We start from the raw sequence: 16,065 nt of genomic DNA, 5'->3' as shown, positions 1-16,065 counted from the left end.
CCTTAAAAGGACTCATTATAATCTAAAATTAGGGAATTAGGTCTTTGATGTGCTTAAAATCAAGTATTATAATCTATAACTATATATGGATGGGTTTAGTTATTGGGTTAATTTCCAGCTCCCTCTTAAATGCAATCACCATGAGAATTAAAGCCACTTCGATGTTATTTGTACCCAATGCCTGGCACACAGAATGAACATATTCAACGCATTTTAAAAGTAAATGACCCTGGGGTGCCTGGGTGGTTCCCTTGGTTGAGCGTCTGTCTGGCTCTTGATTTCAGCTCAGGTCATGATCCCAGGGTTGTGGGATTAAGTCCCGCATCAGGCTCCACACTGACTATGGAGCCTACTTAAGATCGTCTCTCTCTTGGGGCACCTGGGTGGCTCAGTTGGTTAAGCATCTGACTTCAGCTCAGGTCACGATCTCAAGGTTCAAGAGTTCGAGCCCCAGGCTGGCCTCTGTGCTGACAGCTCAGAGCCTGGAGCCTGCTTCGGATTCTGTGTCTGCCTCTCTCTGCCCCTCACTCACTCACTCCTCTCCCTCTCTCCCTCTCTCTCTCTCTCTCAAAAATAAATAAACATTAAAAAAAATTTTTTTAAAGATTCTCTCTCTCTCTGTCCCTTACCCCACTCACACACTCTCTCTCTAAAATAAGTGAATAAACAAATACATAAATAATAAAAATGAATGACCAAATAAATGAAGGATGAGGTGCAAGCCATAAACCTGTGTATGAGGCCTGCTCACGCTCCTAGGAACACTGAATAAACCCCAACCGTGATGGAGGGAAGAGGCTGGATGACACCTTGCCCATTGGTGGAGGGTGGGGGGACCAGAGGCAGAGGGCACACACGTGGGAGGGGAGCTCAGGGGAGAGACGTTTGAAGGCCAAGGTCAGGGGCAGAGAGAAGGAAATCACGAGAGCCACAAATTCAAAGTTCTTTCCCCCAGTGAGCATCATGACAGAGGGCAGGACGGCGGAGATGGCTGGGAAACACCTGGAATTCTGCAATCCAAAATTAAATTTTTTTAAGGTTTATTTATTTTTGATAGAGAGAGGGAGAGTGTGAGCGGAGGAGGAGCTGAGAGAGAGGGAGACACAGAATCCGAAGCAGGCTCCAGGCTCCAAGCTGTCAGCACAGAGCCAGATGCAGGGCTTGAACACACGCATCGTGAGATCACGACCTGAGCCGAAGCCGGACGCTTAATCGACTGAGCCACCCAGGCGCTCCTCTGCAATCCCAAATTAAAGCCTTGTCTTCTGACCCAGGTACGAACATGGGGATAATCTGCACGAAGGAAACCTACCACGAAATTGTAAAAAGACAAATGCCACCAACTAATCAATGAGATCATTCACTGCAGGCTTAAAATGCTAAAAGCAAACTCGTAACATTCAACAATGGAAAAAATTAATATGATGAAAAATCACTTGATTAAGTAAATGAACGCACATCAATTCAGGGGCACGTTCTGAACGGGCACACAGCCATCACAATTACAATTATGACTGCTCACTGATATGGAAAGGTGCTTGTGATAGAATGATAAAGAAGCAGTAAACCAAATAGTATCTATGATGGACCATAAAAATACTCATGCCCAAGCACCCTAAGTGGTGGAAAACCAACACAGACGGTTGGTTTCCTGGAGGAGAACGGCGACAGCAAGGACTTTCATTTCTGCCACTGCCGCGGCGGGCTGTGTGGTTCCGGTGGGCGGGGGGAGGCGGTCAAGGCAGCAAGCGTATCCAGACAGGCAGCTTCATTTCACGTCCTGAGCACATGGGTAAGTACCTCACGCATCCTGGGGCAGCAGCCAAGAGGACTGTGGAGCCCCCCTGAAAGGCACTGTGGCCAGAAGAGAGATCCAGAAACCCAGGGCTGGGCAACTGCTCTCCAAACTATCAGTCTGGTAGAAGCTGGAAGCGTGGGGTCTGATACGTTCAAATCCCTCAGCCAGACTGTGGAACTCTCTGCAGAGTCTGGAAACCACAGGCCAGAAAGCTGTGTGAAGAAATCGGAAGCCCTCGGAGCTAAAGGCTTACTAAGCGCAAGTCATAAAATATTTTCTTCACCTTCCTGTGGTTCTGTTTTGGCTGTTTCTTCTTTGTTGATGTGAGTCACGACTTCACTTCCAAGTGTCTCGTCTTCTGCGTTATCAGGAAAACTTGGGAAATCAGAATAGCCCAGAACATCAGGCATCTGGGGGCTGGGAGCCCGGGTGGAGCCAGCCCTGAAGAGAAACCTGCCCCAGCCTGGACCCCCATGCCCTCCTCCCTCCTGCTGGTACTGACGCAGCAGCCAGAACGTTCTCTACACTAGGTGAGCCCTGGCCACTTCCCATTCCAAGTGTTAACCCAGGGATCAAGACCATCAGCATTAAGCGGGCACCGATTAGACATGAGAAATCTTGGGTCCCCTCCCCAGAATTACCGAGTGAGAATCTGCCTTTTAACAAGACCTCCAGGTGATCTGTGTGCGCACACTGAGGTCTGGGCTCCTGAAGCCGGGTGCCCTGCCCCGCCCCGCCACCCCGCCCTGGCCCTTCCTCACCCACGTGGAGTCCACACGGACTGCCACTGTAGGTTGAACTGTGTCCCAGAAGATCTGTTCCAATCTTCACCCCTAGTACCTGTGAAAGTGACCTTATCTTAGAAAGTCTTTGCAGACAGACTCAAGTTAACACAAGGTCATGCAGAAATAGGGTAGGCCCTAAATTCACGAGGCCTGGTGTCCCTAGAAGAAGAAAAGAGACACGTAGGGGAAGACGGTGTGAAGAGGGACACAAGAGACAGGGGTGATGGGTCTACAAGCCAGGGACCGACAACGACTGCCAGCCACCGAAGAGCTGGGAGAAGGGCACACCTCGGACTCTCTCTTAGAGCACTGTTATGTCTGAGTGTTTGTGTCCCCCCGCCCTGCCCCACATTCGTATGTCGAAACCTTGCACCCCAGTGCAATGGTGTCAGGAGCTGGGACGTCGGGGAGGTGGTTAAGATGAGATGTGGCTATAAGGGTGGAGCCCCGTGATGGGATTAGTGCCCTGATAAGAATCACCGGAGAGAAATCTTCTCTCCACCCCGTCAGGGGGAAACCAGTCTAGAATACTCCATGACAGCTGCCCAGACTCAGACAAGCACCAGGAGGAGCTGTGAGAGACTAAGGTTCTTGTTAAGAGGCCCCGTTCACGGCACGTTGGTACATCAGACCTAGGAGGCTGACGCCGCTTACAGCCGTGGCTTGTCCCCGAAGCTCCTGCGCCTGGGCCCTCCCTCTCCTCTCGGGTCAGCAGGAGAACACTCCGGAAGTCCCGGCCTGTCACAGATTCTCAACCAGGTGCGGCTCTTCCCTTGATGCCGGCTTCTCCTGAGCCTCAGACCCTCAGCGGCGGGTGTCCTGGTTCAACAGGGTTTCCCCCAACATGACCTGGAAGGTGGCCATTCAAACCACCCCCTCCGTGTCCACGTGGGTGATGAGAGACAGACAAGCAAAGCCCTAACATGCATCAATGGGATTAGTTAACACGATCCGCGACCGCCCCTCAACCTCAAAACAGAGCAAGAAACCGTTTAACTGTTTGTTGTCGGTGCCCCATCTCCAGCCTCATCTCCCTGGCTGGTTCCCTCCGGACCCAGAACCGTCCAGGGCAAAGGAGGAGGACGACACAGCTCTCACCTCCTTGCCTGACGCGGCCACTAACCCCGGACCAAGAGACACCATGGGAGCAGGTGGCTTCTCAGGACGGAATGGCTCTTCGGCCACACAACTCTGAACTTGAGAGGCTGGGCCCCACCAGGTGGGCAGTAAGGTGGAATCGCACTGAACACAACCAGGCAGACCAGAGGCGCGCACACTCGTAATCTGGGGGCGCGTCCGCACGGCTCTGGGGACGGCTTTCACAGGACTCGGCAGCATGTGGAAATCTGGCTGCCTCCCAGCAAACCAGGGGGAACAAGGGCTTTGCGGCCCAGAGAGCGCCGGCCACAGAGGCTTCCGAAACCACCGTAATTGGAGACGAGAGCTAGGATCAATCTCAGTTCCCAAACACAGAAAACCGAGTCCTTAAGTTATGACGTAACCGTGAGGTCATGAGCACACTGTGCACATCGTATGTTAGCCAATTTGACAATTAATTATATTTAAAAAAATATATATGTTCTTGAAAAGCACTACAGGATACAGGGAAATATACATGGAAAAAAATGAAAGTTGCAAAAGTACGTGTATATACACGTATATATACATACACATGAATATACACGTATATACAGATCATATATACCGCATACCCTCATATATATCTGATGATGCCACGGAGAAAAAGCGCGCCATCATAAAAACAAAACCACGAACGGTGTAATTAATCTATGGGAGGCGAATGATAAACGAGTCTTATTTTTCTTAATCAACGTTTTGGCATGTCCCATTTTTCTAACAAGATCACAGTTACATTTATAACTGAGGCCAAGGACACAATAAACACCCGCATGGCTTAAGAGGACCGTTAAGACTTCACATCCTTCCGCAATCTCGAACACAGCACAAGAAGCACAAAACAGGAGGGCTCCGGAGGCAGGGGCAGAGCGGGCAGCAGCAATTTCTGTAAACGAGGCCCCCGGTAGGTCAAGAGTCACCTGTGAGCCTTGTCTCCTCACCCGCAAGGGAGCCCTATGACTTCGGATCCTTATTTGTCATCATCGCTAAGACCGTGCGATCGTTTTCCTAAACTTCCAAATCTGTGGCAGGCAGTGTGGACCCCAGATGCGAGCTTAGAAACAGAAAAGAAGCAGAGCACCCATGTGGTTCAGTCAGTTAAGCGTCCAGCTCTTGATTTAGGCTCAGGTCATGACCTTGCAGTTTGTGAGATCGAGCCCCATGTCGGGCTCTGTGCTGACAGTGTGGGGCCTGCTTGGGATTCTCTCTCTCTCTGCCCCTCCCCCTGCTCGTGCTCCCTCTCTCTCTCTCTCTCTCGCTCTCGCTCTCGCTCTGTCTCTCTCTCTCAATAAATAAATCAACATTAAAACTAAAGAAATGGACAAAAAGCAACAAAATCTTCTGATAGGAAGAATTTTCGATAAGCCATACGGCAAGTGAGTGCGGCTCATTTCAAGCCAGGATATGGTTTTTAAGGAAATGCAACAGCTTCTCAGAGGACAAAACTCACCCAAAATGGCATTTACCGCTATCATGGCGCAACTTATTCCCAACACAATCCCTTCCAGAAGCGGCCAGACAGAAACGACACTGTGAATGGTTAAAAGGAAGCCTGTACCCAGGGGGAGCCCCGGGAAGGAAGACAAAGCCCCCCACATCCGTGAGCCAACCTCAGCTTGGGGGCCTCAAATTCAATTACTCTTCACCCCCCTCCAAACCACACACCTTGAGGCAAAGTCGCTGAGCCGCGGGGGCCTCCAGCTCTGTGAGACAATGGGAGACACACAGAAAACGAATCATATTCTCATGCTAAACCGAAGAGAAGGAACACCAGAAGAAACCTCAAGAATGGTGAGAAGCAGCATTTTTCAAATGTGGGGTGAGACGTGCGAGCCATTCAGGAAAAGAACTGAGTGCTTGTCAACGAGCAATTTGGTTTTTGTGTATTTGTGGGTTTTTTTAGAGAAATACGTTAATTCAGAACAGACTAAAGGGTACCAGACAAGAATAGAAAATGCCAGAGGGAAGCACATAGGATAAGGGTAAGAACCTTTTCATGAAACATTTTTCAGCTTCAGACACACATACCCCCAAAATCTATTTCTTACTGTGGATCACGGTCAAAGTTCCCCTCTAGAGAAAGTTCTGGAATTTGCAGCCACAGACACACAAGCAGACTATGCTGAGGAGGCAGGATATTCTTTTCTAGGATCATCCCACACAGCTAATATGTTAGTAATATTTTTGGAATTCAGGGAAAGCAGCAATTCCTGTGCTCACTCTGATTGCAAGGCCCCACCGCCCCAAGTCCAGCACCGCAATCCACGAGGGGTCGAGAAAGAGAACCACCTACTGCCAACAAAGGGGGTCCAAGCCCGAGATTCGGTCCTCCAAGAAGCCTTCGTGACCAGCCCCATCAAACTCCCTTTACTCCCCTGCAGACACACCCATTTGGGGGCATGCAGACAAAGCATTTTTAATTGCTTCACGAGTGACCATAGAATATGTCCACTTGGATGGAAAGGCCCACCAGAAATGCTGTTTATGCCTTTACAGTCTCAAAGCCTCGGACACAGAGTTGTTGTCCACTGCTGCGGATGGCAGGTATGGGCCCTGTTTCTGAAAATCACTGGATGGCTGGCGGTTAGCAGTGTCCTCCTGGGGAGATGAATAGAAAAGTATGGCTCTTGAGGGGCACCTGGGTGGCTCAGTCCGTTGAGCATCCAACTTCGGCTCAGGTCATGATCTCACGGTTCATGAGTTCAAGCCCCGCGTCGGGCTCCGTGCTGACAGCTCAGAGCCTGGAGCTTACTTTGGATTCTGTGTCTTCCTCTCTCTCTGCCCCTCCCCTGCTCGTTCATTCTCTCTCTCTCTCTCTCTCTCTCAAAAAATAAATAAACATTAAAACATTTTTTTATAAAATGGAAAAAAAAGAAGTGTGGCTCTTGAGGGGCACCTGGGTGGCTCAGTCCGTTGAGCATCCGACTTCGGCTCAGGTCATGATCTCACGGTTCGTGAGTTCAAGCCCCGCGTCAGGTTCTCTCTGCTGTCAGTGCAGAGCCCACGCGGAAGCCTCTGTCTCCATCTCTCTGCCCCTCCCCCCACTCTCAAAAATAAACAAACATAAAAAAAAAAAGGGGACGCCTGGGTGGCTCAATCGGTTGAGCATCCAACTTTGGCTCCGGTCATGATCTAACGGTTTGTGGGTTCGAGCCCTGCATCGGGCTCTGTGCTAATGGCTCGGAGCCTGGAGCCTGCTTTGGATTCTGTGTCTCCCTCTCTCTCTGCCTCTCCCCTGCTCGTGTTCTCTCTCGTTCTCTCTCTCTCTCTGAAAAATAAACAAACGTTAAAAAAAATTTTTTTTAATGGAAAAAAAAGAGAAGTGTGGCTCTTGGAACCAGGCAAGCCAGACTTAAGTCGTCACTGTGCCTCACACGAGCCATGTGGCCTTGGGCAAGTTAGTTACCGTCTCTGAAACCTGAAACCAATGGTAGTACCTATTTAATAGTATAACCATAGACATCTAATAAGACGATCCATGTCAAGCACTTAGAACAGAAAGCGATCAATGAATGTCAGCTGTTGCAATTCCAGCACGTGGAGCTCCAGATTCCATCAACCACTGGAATTAATTCGGGGAGATTTCCCAACGTCCAGATGTTTGATGTTCTCTAGGGGAGGGACTCTACTTGTGTCTCTAAGAATTAAAGGCTAGGAGGGCTGGCGGGATCGGCTGTGGAGATTTCTGAATGGTGGGAACCGGAAGCTGACCCATTTCTCCGGGCAGCTGGAAAGCATCACGGCTTTCTGAGAAAAACAAGGCTGTCGCCAGATGTGAGTTTTAGGAAAACACTGAAATACAGTCAGGAAACAAGACAGGGCAGGTGCCGCACTGAGGGTGTAGGGAGTTAAGACGCTTTCCGCACAAATTTATCAAGAAAAGCTGAGGACGTGAACAAACACAGATCTGTGCTACCAGAGCAAAGGTGGGCAAAGGGAAGACAAGGCCGTGGAAGAGCATGGCCGCGTCGGGCTAGGAGAGGCCGCATCTGAGAGCCACTGGGTCACACTCGGGGGAGAGGCGGACCACGATCGCGCAGGGGAGAGCAGAGAGCAGAACCGGAGGGCGCTGGCAACGGACACAAGGACCCTCTCGTGGGACAGAAAAAAGAGGGCAGCATGATGGCAGACAAGGATCCCACCAGCACCTGCTGAGTGTCGAGAATGTCTGGCCATGATTATAGGCGAGGTGAAAGGGGCCATCTGATATACACGCAGAACATTCTAGACTGAGAGGAAGGGTAAGGGACTGATCAGAAGCCCAGGGGCGGGGGCGGGGCGGGGAGACCCGCACAGGTAGGTTACTTTCAGGTAGCAGGAAGGCAAGCGAGAAAGGAAAGGTGATGCCAGACAGATCCTGGCGGGTTCACAGCGGAGCAGACAGACTGGCGCTACTTGCTGCACAGAGGTGGTGGCAGGGGGGTGAGGACGAGCCTCAAGCTTGGGAGGGTGCCAGAACTCGTTGGCAAGGTAAATTCACTGAGGAATTTCAAATTTCAATTTTTTTTTTTTTTTTTTTTTTTAGTAAAATGGTACAGTTGCTACGGAAAAGCATACGGTAATTCCTCAGAAAGTTAAACAGAGTATTACCATACAACCGAGCATTTCCACATGCGATACACACCCAAAACAAGGGAGAGCGGAGACTTGAACACGTGTTTGTAAACTGACGTTCAGAGCGTGACTCGCCATGGCCCCAAAGGTGTAAACAACCCAAGCGTCCGCCGGTAGACGCATAAATAAACAAAAACAGATACACAGTCAAGAGAATACCGTTCCGCCTCAGAAAGGAAGGAAATTCCGACAGCCGCTACACCGAGGATGAACCCCGAGGATGAACCCCGAGGATGAACCCCGAGGACGTTCCCCGGGCGAAACAAGCCGGTCACGGAGGGACGGATGCTGTGTGATTCCACGTGCGTGGCGAACTTGGAATAGAAACGTTTCTAGACACAGAACACAGGACGGTGGGTGCCAAGAGCTGGGGCAGGGAAAGAACAAGAGTCACGCTTTACCGGGGACAGAGCTCCTCTGTGGGGAGAAGAATGAAGTTCTGGAGACGCACGGTGGCAGCGGGTGCACCACCGCGTGAACGCACGTGGTGCCACACAGCCGAACCCTTGACAGCGGTTAAGATGGCGGGCGCCTGGTGGCTCAGGTGGTTAAGCATCTGACTCTTAACTTAGGCTCAGGTCACAGTCTCAGGGTTGGGAGACGTGAGTCCTACCTCGGGATCTTCGCCCGGGGCAGCGACTGCTTGAGATTCTGGGGGCACCTGGGTGGCTCAGTCGGTTAAGCCTCCGACTCTTGGTTTCGGCTCGGGTAGTGATCTCATGGTTGGTGGGTTCAAGCCCCGTGTCGGGCTCCGTGCTGACAGTGCACGGCCTGTTTGGGATTCTCTCTCTCTCTCGCCCTCTCTCCCTACCCCTCCCATGTGCTCGCTCTCTCAAAATAAATAAGTAAACTTTAAAAAAAAAGAAGAAGAAGAAGAGATTCTCTCTCCCTCTCTCTGCCCCTCCCCTTCCCCACTCGTGCATGCACGCGTGCTCTCTCTAAATAAATAAGTTGTTAAGGTCATACATCGGTATGTTAACTACCATAATAAAATTTTTTTCAGGACCTGGGAGCAGCCCTAAGGTTCGGGGCATTAACTGAAGGACAGCAAAGCAGCACAAAGGTGAGTCTGTCTTCAGAAACACACGGGTGCCCCAGAGCAGGACCGAGAAGTGGGGGCAACCAAGGCCACCTGGCAGAGAAGTGAATGACGTTCAGTCCACACGTTGGCTGTAGCGGCCTCTCCCACTACACAAAACATACCCAAGCATTCTCGAATTTGTGTGTGTGCTTGCGTACGTGAAACGCCCCTAGTAAAAAGTCTGTCACGGAGACAAATGGAAGCCAGGAATGTTGACAACATCTGATGCCACATTTATCCGGCAGCTACTTATTTCCCCAAACTCCTATTTTTTTTTAATTTTTTTAATGTTTATTTATTTTTGAGAGAGAGAGAGAGAGGCAGAGCGCGAGCGGGAGAGGGGCAGAGAGAGAAGGAGACACAGAATCTGAAGCAGGCTCCAGGCTCCGAGCTGTCCACACAGAGCCCGACGGGGGGCTCGAACCCACAAACTGTGAGATCATGACCTGAGCCGAAGTCGGACGCTTCACCACCTGAGCCACTCGGGCGTACCCCTCCCCAAACTCTTCTTGACACTTTCTTCCTTGAGGCATAAATGCTGGGGCTGAGTCTACAATCTGCAAGGTGGATGGGGGAGGGGGGCAGCTGTAGCTCTGAGAAGGTGACTGCGGGGTGCAGGCTCCAGCGGACAAAGCAGCCCGCCCCCCCACCCCAGCCTCCAATCCCATCAGCTTACCGCCCACGATGCCAGGAAGGCACGAGAACATGTGGTCTTCCCAGTCATAGATGAGGGCACACAGATCATCTCAAAAATCGAAACGGCCACCAAGGGCCACCCTTTGGGAGACAACACGTAACCCTTACGCAACGCCATGGTCTTCTTCATATCCCCTCTACAGAACGTGATTCACAACTGCATTTCCATTTCCACAGAGCAAAACCTAAAGAGCCAGAACAATGCAAAAACCAGGGTCCTGGGATGGCAGTCTTTAAATCTCACATGCAGAGAGAGCACCTAATGTGCAAAAACACAAGGTACAAAATTAGCAGTGAGGAAGTCAACGCTGCAAATAAAGCTCGGTCGCCGGTCTCGCAGATGGAAAGGCGGAATCCATGCGTGAACATCACTGACTTCGCTCCCGTCTTAAAATAAAACACCCACCACCAGAGGAAGGTCTTGCGAGACTCCAGTCACTAAATAACTTGACACAGAGGGAGGTGGGCAGACGAAAGTCAAGCCCAATCAAATTTAATAATGTAAGAGTACTTTTAGAAATCTAAAATGACGTCTGGGCTCACACTTCTGCAATTTTTATCTATTCTTACGCCAGCCGCAGCTGTTTTTCTGAAATGCCACAGGATGTAGTAGTAAATGTACCGAACGCATGGCTAATTTTAACCCTGGAACAATAAGGAAGCTTTAGGCAAGATCAAGTTGCCAAAAGGGTTCCCCGAAAACTTCAAAATACCCACCACATCGCTTTCTCTATAGATCACTAGTCTTTTTATACCAAATTCACATAAAGATCAAGAAATTACATGGAAGGACCCGACGGCGCGGCCAGAGAGCTGCACCCCGTCTGAGATCACAGGGCCACTGCGGCTCTATCCACGTCGAGCTGCGCCGGTGCCCGTGGTCACAGCACCCGCGACGCACATCTGACGCACATACGCCTTTGTTCCGGGCTCAATGGTGGACTTCAAAGTAGGGAAGTCACTTTCTAAAACACGAGTTAATCCAGAAGATTCTTGTTCTCTGAAGGAATCGGCCTGGGCAGCAAACTGCAAACCGCACCTCCTTCCGCAGTAGGTCAGCCCCACGGAAACCGCCAGAACAGGGGAGCCCAAGAGTGTGCGGGCCCTGGGGCTCCTCCGCGGACCCTCCCTGTGCCCTGCCTCCCGGCACCTCCACACCAGAAGCGTCCCACAGACCAGAGGTGAAGGAAGGCGTCTTTCTGCCAGAGGGCAACAAGGCGAGAACAAGTAATTAAAGGTGGTCGGTGAGGCCCCTGGGACCTGGGACCGCGGGATTCCTCACTCTTCTACGCAAGCAAGAGACACGCTGTAGGGCGAAGACGTATCCCCATTCCCACAGCAAGGCTTGCGGTCCGACTGCGGCCTGGGACATCTACAACCTCTTCCTGGCCCCCAAGATATCCTGACAAGTGACACGCAAACATGACTCTCTTCAGCATCCTCATATTTCCATAAAGGAAATTGAGAACATCTCCTTGCCGAGGGGCAGAGAGAGAGCAATGACAGTATTTAACAGCCTTGAAAGAAGAAGGAAAAAAAAAAAGTTAACGCCCAGGGAGCAGGATCACGTGCACGACAGATGCCACCCCTGGGCCGTTACTCCTGTTCACGCTCTGCAGGAGGGACAGGCACCGCTCTCGCCCCACCCGGGAGCCCTGCGGCTAACGGTGGTGCCCCCTGAGGACGGCCGGTCCTCCTGCACACGAGGGCCTACCTTCACCCGGACGGTCTGGTCCGACTCGCCCCTCATCATGTCGCTGATGGATCGGAAGAGCTGTAGCAGGGACTCCATGAAGTCGGCCTCTCCTTTGTCTTCGTACAGTCTGCAAAGAAGCACACACAAGTCTGTGGGGCCTGGCAGACCGGGCCTCCCCACGGCCCGCTCCTGCCCCAACAGCCTCGACGGGTGCTGCCTGAGCGGCAGGGGAGAACGGGAGGAACGTCCTCCACACCCGGAGAACACAGGAGGCAGTTCGGAAACGGGGTTCGTCTGCAAGACCCAGCTAGAGAGGCAAGTCTCCACGCTGAGCGAGCTGGTTTTTAACCACACCGTTTATCGCTTTTTTTCAGTGTAACGTAAGACATCTTCTAAATCTGAAACACACAGAAATGTACGGATAGGGAGGGAAGGAGAGAAAGAGAGAGGAAGGAACAGAGGGAGGAGGAAGAGAGAAATTCCGCTTTAATTCTACCCTACAGAGAGGACACCAGTAATATGTTGGCGTATTTCCTGCCAGTGTTTTATAAACCCACAATGTCCCATAATTAACATAAATTTAATTTCCTGAATTTAACCCGATCTCGTAACCATTTGCAAATGGCATTATGATAGTAAATTCAAAATTACTTTATTTCAGAGTGATGACACTACACAAATTCATTCATCACAGAACTGGTAATGGGAAAATGTTCAGGAGGTGGAGTATATTCAATAAACGGATAATAAAGACGTACATTGGCTACATGTATGCAAATACACATTACTAATAATAAATAAGCTTCATCTATAAATCATTGATTAGCAGTGATTTCAAATTGCTGTGTTACTAAAAAGCAATGCATCTGCATTTTAAAATGTCGCCATGCAGATGTTTTCTTAACATAGACTAGTTTTCTGCCTAATTAAAAGTAGACCATACCTGAAAACTTGAGTACAAAGGGAAATTTTGTAAACTAAGTGGTAATTAATTACCCTAGAGGTAATCTTATATTTAAATGAGTTCCACTGGAAAGCAACAAATTCTGTCTAAAATGGGAAACTGCAACCTGGTGTATCGGTTTTGCAAAGGATTTTATTCAATAGGAGTTTGTTTAAACGGTGTATGGCAAACAAAAGTATAGAGTCGTGAACTTCTGCTAGCGGTAACGCCACCAAACAACACGGCAACGTTTTAGAGAGTAGTACAAACACTTGGGGAGGCTTCAGGTGTGTAGTCATTCTCGTCCACAGGACATCTGTCAATTCCTAGAGCTCCATGGGGCAGAAGACTAAAAACCACACCGAAAACCTCTGTAGAGTTTTTATTAGCCTCCAAAGACAATGAATGACAACGACCTAGAAAATGCCAGAGGGCAGGGTCCCAGATGTCCCAGCAGACCCTCAGCCAAAAACCCTGAAGAACCAGAAGCAAATGGAGACAGAGGATTTACCAAGGCTACACACAGCCTTGACCCCGTACAGCATGTGTAGAATACAAGGTCATTCCCACTGTCTCTGCCTACAGAGGGAAAGGAGGAATCATGTCTGGAAGAAGAGCACATTATCCTGAGCTACATTAAAATAAAGCTTAACTAAACATAGCAAAAGAACAGATCACATGGCCAAATCAAAAAAAAAAAAAAAAAAGGAAGAAGACAACAGAAACAGAAGCACAGGTAGTCAAGATATTGCCATTAGCAGGACACCTGGGTGTCTCAGTTGATTAAGTGTCCAACTCTTGATTTCAGCTCAGGTCATGATCTCACGGTTCATGAGATCGAGGCCCATGTCGGGCTGTACACTCCACAGCACAGAGCCCGTTTGAGATTCTCTCTGGCCCCTTCCCTGCTCGTGCTTGCTCGCTCACTCTCTTAAAATAAATAAACCTAAAAAATATGTGTTGCAGTTAGCTAGCAAAAATGTCAACATAAATATAATTATCATATTTTAAAACAAAAAATGAAGAAAGTAAAAAGATGGAAATATGAAAAATAGATGGAGAAAACAGAAAGTAAGATGGGAAAGTTTAGTACAGAAATTAATCTATAGCAAAGAATCAAATGAAAACTTTGAAACTAAAAATAGAATATCCAAAATTAAGAATTCATTATATGGATTAAATTGAGATTAGACAAAGTAAAAGGCAGAATTAGTGAAATGGAAGATGCTCAACATGAAAATAAGCACAGAGACAAAATATAGAAAAGCGTACTAGAGATTGTAGGGTATAATAAGGGGGTCTAATATATATGTAATTGAAGAACATAAACAGGTGGGTAAAAGAGGGGGCCTGGTGGCTCAGTTAAGCATCTGACTCTTGATTTCAGTTCAGGTCATGATCTCATGGTTTCATGAGTTCAAGCCCCACATCAGGCTCCATGCTGTTAGTGCAGTGCCTGCTTGGGATTTCCTATCTCCCTCTCTCTCTGCCCCTCCCCCACTCACTTTCTCTTGCAAAACAAATAAACGTAAAAAATAATAATAAAACAGATGGATAAAAGAGAAAGTTATCAAAAAGACAGTGAATATACACCCAACATATTACTCAATTACAACATATGTAAATAAACCACCTACTCAGTTAAAAGGATTTTCACACTACAAGAAATAAAGCTATAGCTATGTGTTGTGTGCAAGACACAGACCTTAAATATAAGGACACAGAAAGGTTAAAAGTAAAAAAAAAAAAAAAAAGAGGGAGGCAAGGTAGATATTCCATGCAAATAAATATTAACCAAAAGATAAAGGGAATGTTTTCATATTTATTAAGGGATACAGTTACACCTCAAAGACACTACAGGCTCAGTTTCCGGACCACCACAATAAAATTAAATAAAATAAAATAAAATAAAATAAAGAGACTCAAAGCTAAGTTTTTGGTTTCCCAGTGCATATGAAAAATAGGTTTACACTACAGTGCAGTCTGTTAAATGTGCGACAGCGTCATACCTTAAATAAATGTGCATACCTTAATTTAAAAAATATTGTTGGGGCACCTGGGTGGCTCAGTCGGTTAAGCGTCCAACTTCAGCTCAGGTCATGATCTCATGGTCTGTGAGTTCAAGCCCCCGTCGGGCCCTGTGCTGACAGCTCAGAACCTGGAGCCTGCTTCAGATTCTGTGTCTCCCTCTCTCTCTGCCTCTCCCCTGCTCATGCTCTGTCTCTCTCTCTCTCTCAAAAACAAATAAAAACATTAAAAAAAATTCTTTTTGAATATTGTTAAAAATGCTAATGATCATCTGGGGTTTCAGCCACTTATAACACCATAACAAATATAATAATAATGAAAAGTTTGAAATATTGCAAGAATTGACAGAATGTGACACAGATATGAAGTGAGCAAATGCTTTTAGGAAAATGGCACCAATACACTTGCCTAACACAGGGTTGCCGCAAACCTTCGATTTATAAAACTCACAGTATCTGCAAAGTGCAATAAAGCAGGTTGTGCCCATAAATCCACAAGAGAGAGATTACAATTCTGTATCTGTATGCTCCCAATAACACAGCTTCAAAATCTGGAAGGTATAATTAATGAGTCTCTATTATATTTAAAATTCTACCAGGAATCCCTCTGGTGAAAATTTAAGTATTAGTTTCTCTGCTTCCACTCAAGATGTTTCAAACACCAAAATGGTTAGTATTTTACAGCAATCCCACTGATGCATCTTTCTGTAGTGAAAGGGAGGCCTCTAGAGTCTCACCTCTGTGTTTTATGAAATGAACCCAGAAGAGTCCCTTGCATGACCCACCTTGAGGTGGAGGAAGGGGTGAGAGGAAAGAACTCAGAGGGCTATCAGTAGATAAGCAGACAATAGAGTAAGACCTAGTGATCATTCCTTGCTCTATTTATACGTTGTATAAGTATTCATTGTCAAGGAATGACAAAATTGTTGTCTATTAACTGCATTCTATTTTTGTGACCCAGGAAATGAGAACAGAATGACAGAGAGGCAACAACTTATTCATGATCAATAACTCATTATTCACAAAGCTAACGCCCGATGACAGGCAGAGCCGCCACAAAGCACCGGAAAGACAGAAGAGGAACACAGCAATAACTAGCTTTAGTAATTTGCTTCAGAAGATCTGATGCAGGATGTGTCTGTTTTCTGGCTTCCTAGTTAATGTGATCCACCCACACAGAAAACACAGACAAACAAAAACCAGCGGAGAAGTGCCCCCGGCTGTCAGGAATCCTTCTGTGGGTTCTGAACCAAATGTCTTTGGGCCAGAGTTTTAAAACGGCTGTTCT

General features: G+C 48.1%; 1 protein-coding gene across 4 annotated transcripts in view; it reads right to left on the bottom strand.

Moving 5' to 3' along the window:
* The window catches only part of DOCK1 (dedicator of cytokinesis 1), a 529,364-nt gene that overhangs the window by 381,523 nt on the left and 131,776 nt on the right, over positions 1–16,065 (bottom strand). For all 4 annotated transcript variants that reach the window (XM_045040829.1, XM_011287620.4, XM_019813984.3 and 1 more), the window contains exon 23: positions 11,826–11,934. In XM_045040829.1, coding sequence (XP_044896764.1) covers positions 11,826–11,934 — 109 coding nt within the window. The remainder of the gene's footprint in view (positions 1–11,825; positions 11,935–16,065) is intronic.

This window comes from Felis catus, chromosome D2 (genome assembly GCF_018350175.1).
Source record: "Felis catus isolate Fca126 chromosome D2, F.catus_Fca126_mat1.0, whole genome shotgun sequence".
Classification (NCBI taxonomy): domain Eukaryota; kingdom Metazoa; phylum Chordata; class Mammalia; order Carnivora; family Felidae; genus Felis; species Felis catus.
This window is presented reverse-complemented; position numbering and strand designations above follow the sequence as displayed.